This window comes from Rousettus aegyptiacus, unplaced genomic scaffold (assembly GCF_014176215.1).
Source record: "Rousettus aegyptiacus isolate mRouAeg1 unplaced genomic scaffold, mRouAeg1.p scaffold_m13_p_5, whole genome shotgun sequence".
Classification (NCBI taxonomy): Eukaryota; Metazoa; Chordata; class Mammalia; order Chiroptera; family Pteropodidae; genus Rousettus; species Rousettus aegyptiacus.
The window spans coordinates 79,406,375-79,408,835 of record NW_023416308.1 but is presented as its reverse complement, the minus strand read 5'-3'; the positions used below and the strand labels follow the sequence as shown (position 1 = coordinate 79,408,835).

The 2,461-nt window shown below is 35.3% G+C and overlaps 1 protein-coding gene across 1 annotated transcript; it reads right to left on the bottom strand.

The window, feature by feature from the left end:
• Positions 1-350: 350 nt before the first annotated feature.
• LOC107505606 (olfactory receptor 52N4) lies at positions 351-1,337 on the bottom strand. Its single transcript, XM_016135864.2, has one exon. The coding sequence runs from the start codon at positions 1,332-1,334 to the stop codon at positions 369-371; it is 966 nt and encodes a 321-aa protein (XP_015991350.2). The 5' UTR covers positions 1,335-1,337; the 3' UTR covers positions 351-368.
• Positions 1,338-2,461: the final 1,124 nt, after the last annotated feature.

Genomic DNA, 2,461 nt, shown 5'->3' with positions numbered 1-2,461 from the left:
CACAGTATATATTTTCTGGGAGGGGAGTGGGGGGAGTAACAACTGGCTCTCAGTCTGGAAATTATAATTACTGTTAGGAAACAGGATTCTCTCCTTCCATTTTATGTATTTTTAAATAAATATGGATTAAGTTTTGTTCAAGGAAACATGGATTAACTATTAGACTAAATTTTCACAGGAACAATTAAACCAAAAAATTCATTAAAAAGTTAATAAGCAGGCCAGGTTTGCCCAGATTCTTGAGACGTAGATTTAGGAATTCATCTTTCAACATGCTCCATTTCTTTAGTTAAAATAATACTTTCCTATTGATTTTTATCAGATCCTTCCTAAACAAGAGCTCTTCTTTCTTCTGGAAAATATCCTTTTCATATGCTATGAGATTTGGTATTCTTAGAACCTGAAAGGATTCTTATGACATTGTCTCGTATCTGCTTGGTTTTCACACCATAGACTATAGGGTTCATAGTCGGAGGTAGAAGCAGATAAATATTAGCCACAATGATATGGCAAGATGGAGGGATTGTGTAGCCTCCAAAGCGGTGGGAAAAGAAGGAGAAGAAAGCTGGGCTGTAGGAGAAAACAATGGCACAGATGTGGGCAGTGCAGGTGCTGAAGGCCTTCTGCCGAGCATCTGCCGAAGAGAGGCTGACTACTGCCCGGAGAATCATGGTGTAGGAGATCGTGATGCACAAGATATCAAAGCCTCCAATCAGGAGGGCAACCATCAGACCGTAGACTGCATTGGCCTTGATATTTCCACAAGATAACTTGGCTACAGACATGTGGTCACAGTAGGTATGATGTATTATATTGCCTCTGCAATATGGAAGGCGCTTGGTGAGGAAAGTGAAGGGAATGATGAGCAACACCCCTCTCAGGAAAGTAGCAAGCCCAGCCTTTGCAATGATGGGATTGGTGAGGATAGTTGAGTAACGCAGAGGGTAGCAGATGGCCACATAGCGGTCGAGGGCCATGAGCATAAGAACCCCAGATTCCATTCCTGTGAAAGTATGGATGAAGAACATCTGGATTAGGCATTCTTCAAAGCCAATTTCCTTGAGATGAAACCAGAAGATGCAGAGAGCTTTAGGGATTGTACTAGAGCACATGACAAGGTCAGTTAGGGAAAGCATGGCCAAGAAGTAGTACATGGGCTTGTGCAAAGAGTCCTCAAAATGAATGAGGTAGAGGAGCCCACAATTTCCTACCATAGCCACAACATACATGGAGCAGAATGGGAAGGAAATCCACATGTGCATGCTCTCCAGTCCTGGGATTCCATTAAGAATAAATGAGGCCGGGTTCATTTCTGTTTTATTCAATATTAGCATGATCAATTAAGCTTTATGTGGGTTTTTCTAGAGTAAGAAAAAGAGAAGAGAAAATATAGTTTATGGTTAGTGTTTCCCTTCATCCCCACTTTCAAAAAGTTTGTACTCAATTTTAATAATCAAATAACCATGTTTTCTAGAGGGCATGAAGTAACTTTTTTATTTGTTGCTTATTTATTAATTAATCTATTCATTCAACAAATTCATATTGAGTAATTCAAGTTCTCATCACAGACAATGATTTTACTGCAATCTAAAAAAGAGATTCTCATCCTCATAGACATATTAAAGTGCAATCTGTTATGACTTCTCTAAAGAAATTCTTTTAGACAACCTTTTTAACTATTAATAACTATATGCATCTCTCTGTTGATGTGACCTTAAAGAAGTGTTCTTTGATCACATCATCAATGACCCAACAAATAAAATTATTTTTTTATTCTTATTTTTACTCAATGGCTAATAACTATTTTTGATTACTAAGGTACTGTTCTAAAAGTATGGAAATATTTAATTATTTATCCTTCTATAGGGCTTAGACTCTCAAAATTCTGTAAAATTTTTGATTCAGTCTTCTCACATTTAAGACATCTCATTTTTGTCCTCTACCTCATCTGTATACATTTATAGAAATCCTTTTAAATTTCTACTGAGAAGAAACTTTCAGTAATAAGTAGAAACCTGCTGACATTGTTTAAAATGATAATGCTATTGATGGTAACAAATCATTTTTTCATTCTGTTCTTTTACCAGTCTCACTGTTTTATATTCAATCATTGCCCTTTGGGATTATTGGGTGTCTGTGGCAAACATAAAACAAACAAACAAGCAAAAAAGTAGCATACTCTTATATCTTATCAAAGGCATTGATATATTTTGCCCCAATTATGCTAGCTTCTCCAGTAATGTTTATCATTTAGTAATATACTGACATCTCCAATTTTTATTATTTTTCTCATCTGTTATATCTGAACTTTTGGGTTTACATTTTTATAACTTTAACAATGAAACTTATTTTAATTGGTTGTAACAAGAGCTAATATTATAAACACAATTTTATATTTTTATTTCTAGACACACATCAAATTTACTTCTCATCCAAGAGCTAATTAATTAATTAATTAATC

Bases quoted from the DNA above. Each gene is read 5' to 3' on its own strand.
- LOC107505606 (XM_016135864.2), bottom strand. From the start codon at position 1,334: ATGCTAATATTGAATAAAACAGAAATGAACCCGGCCTCATTTATTCTT.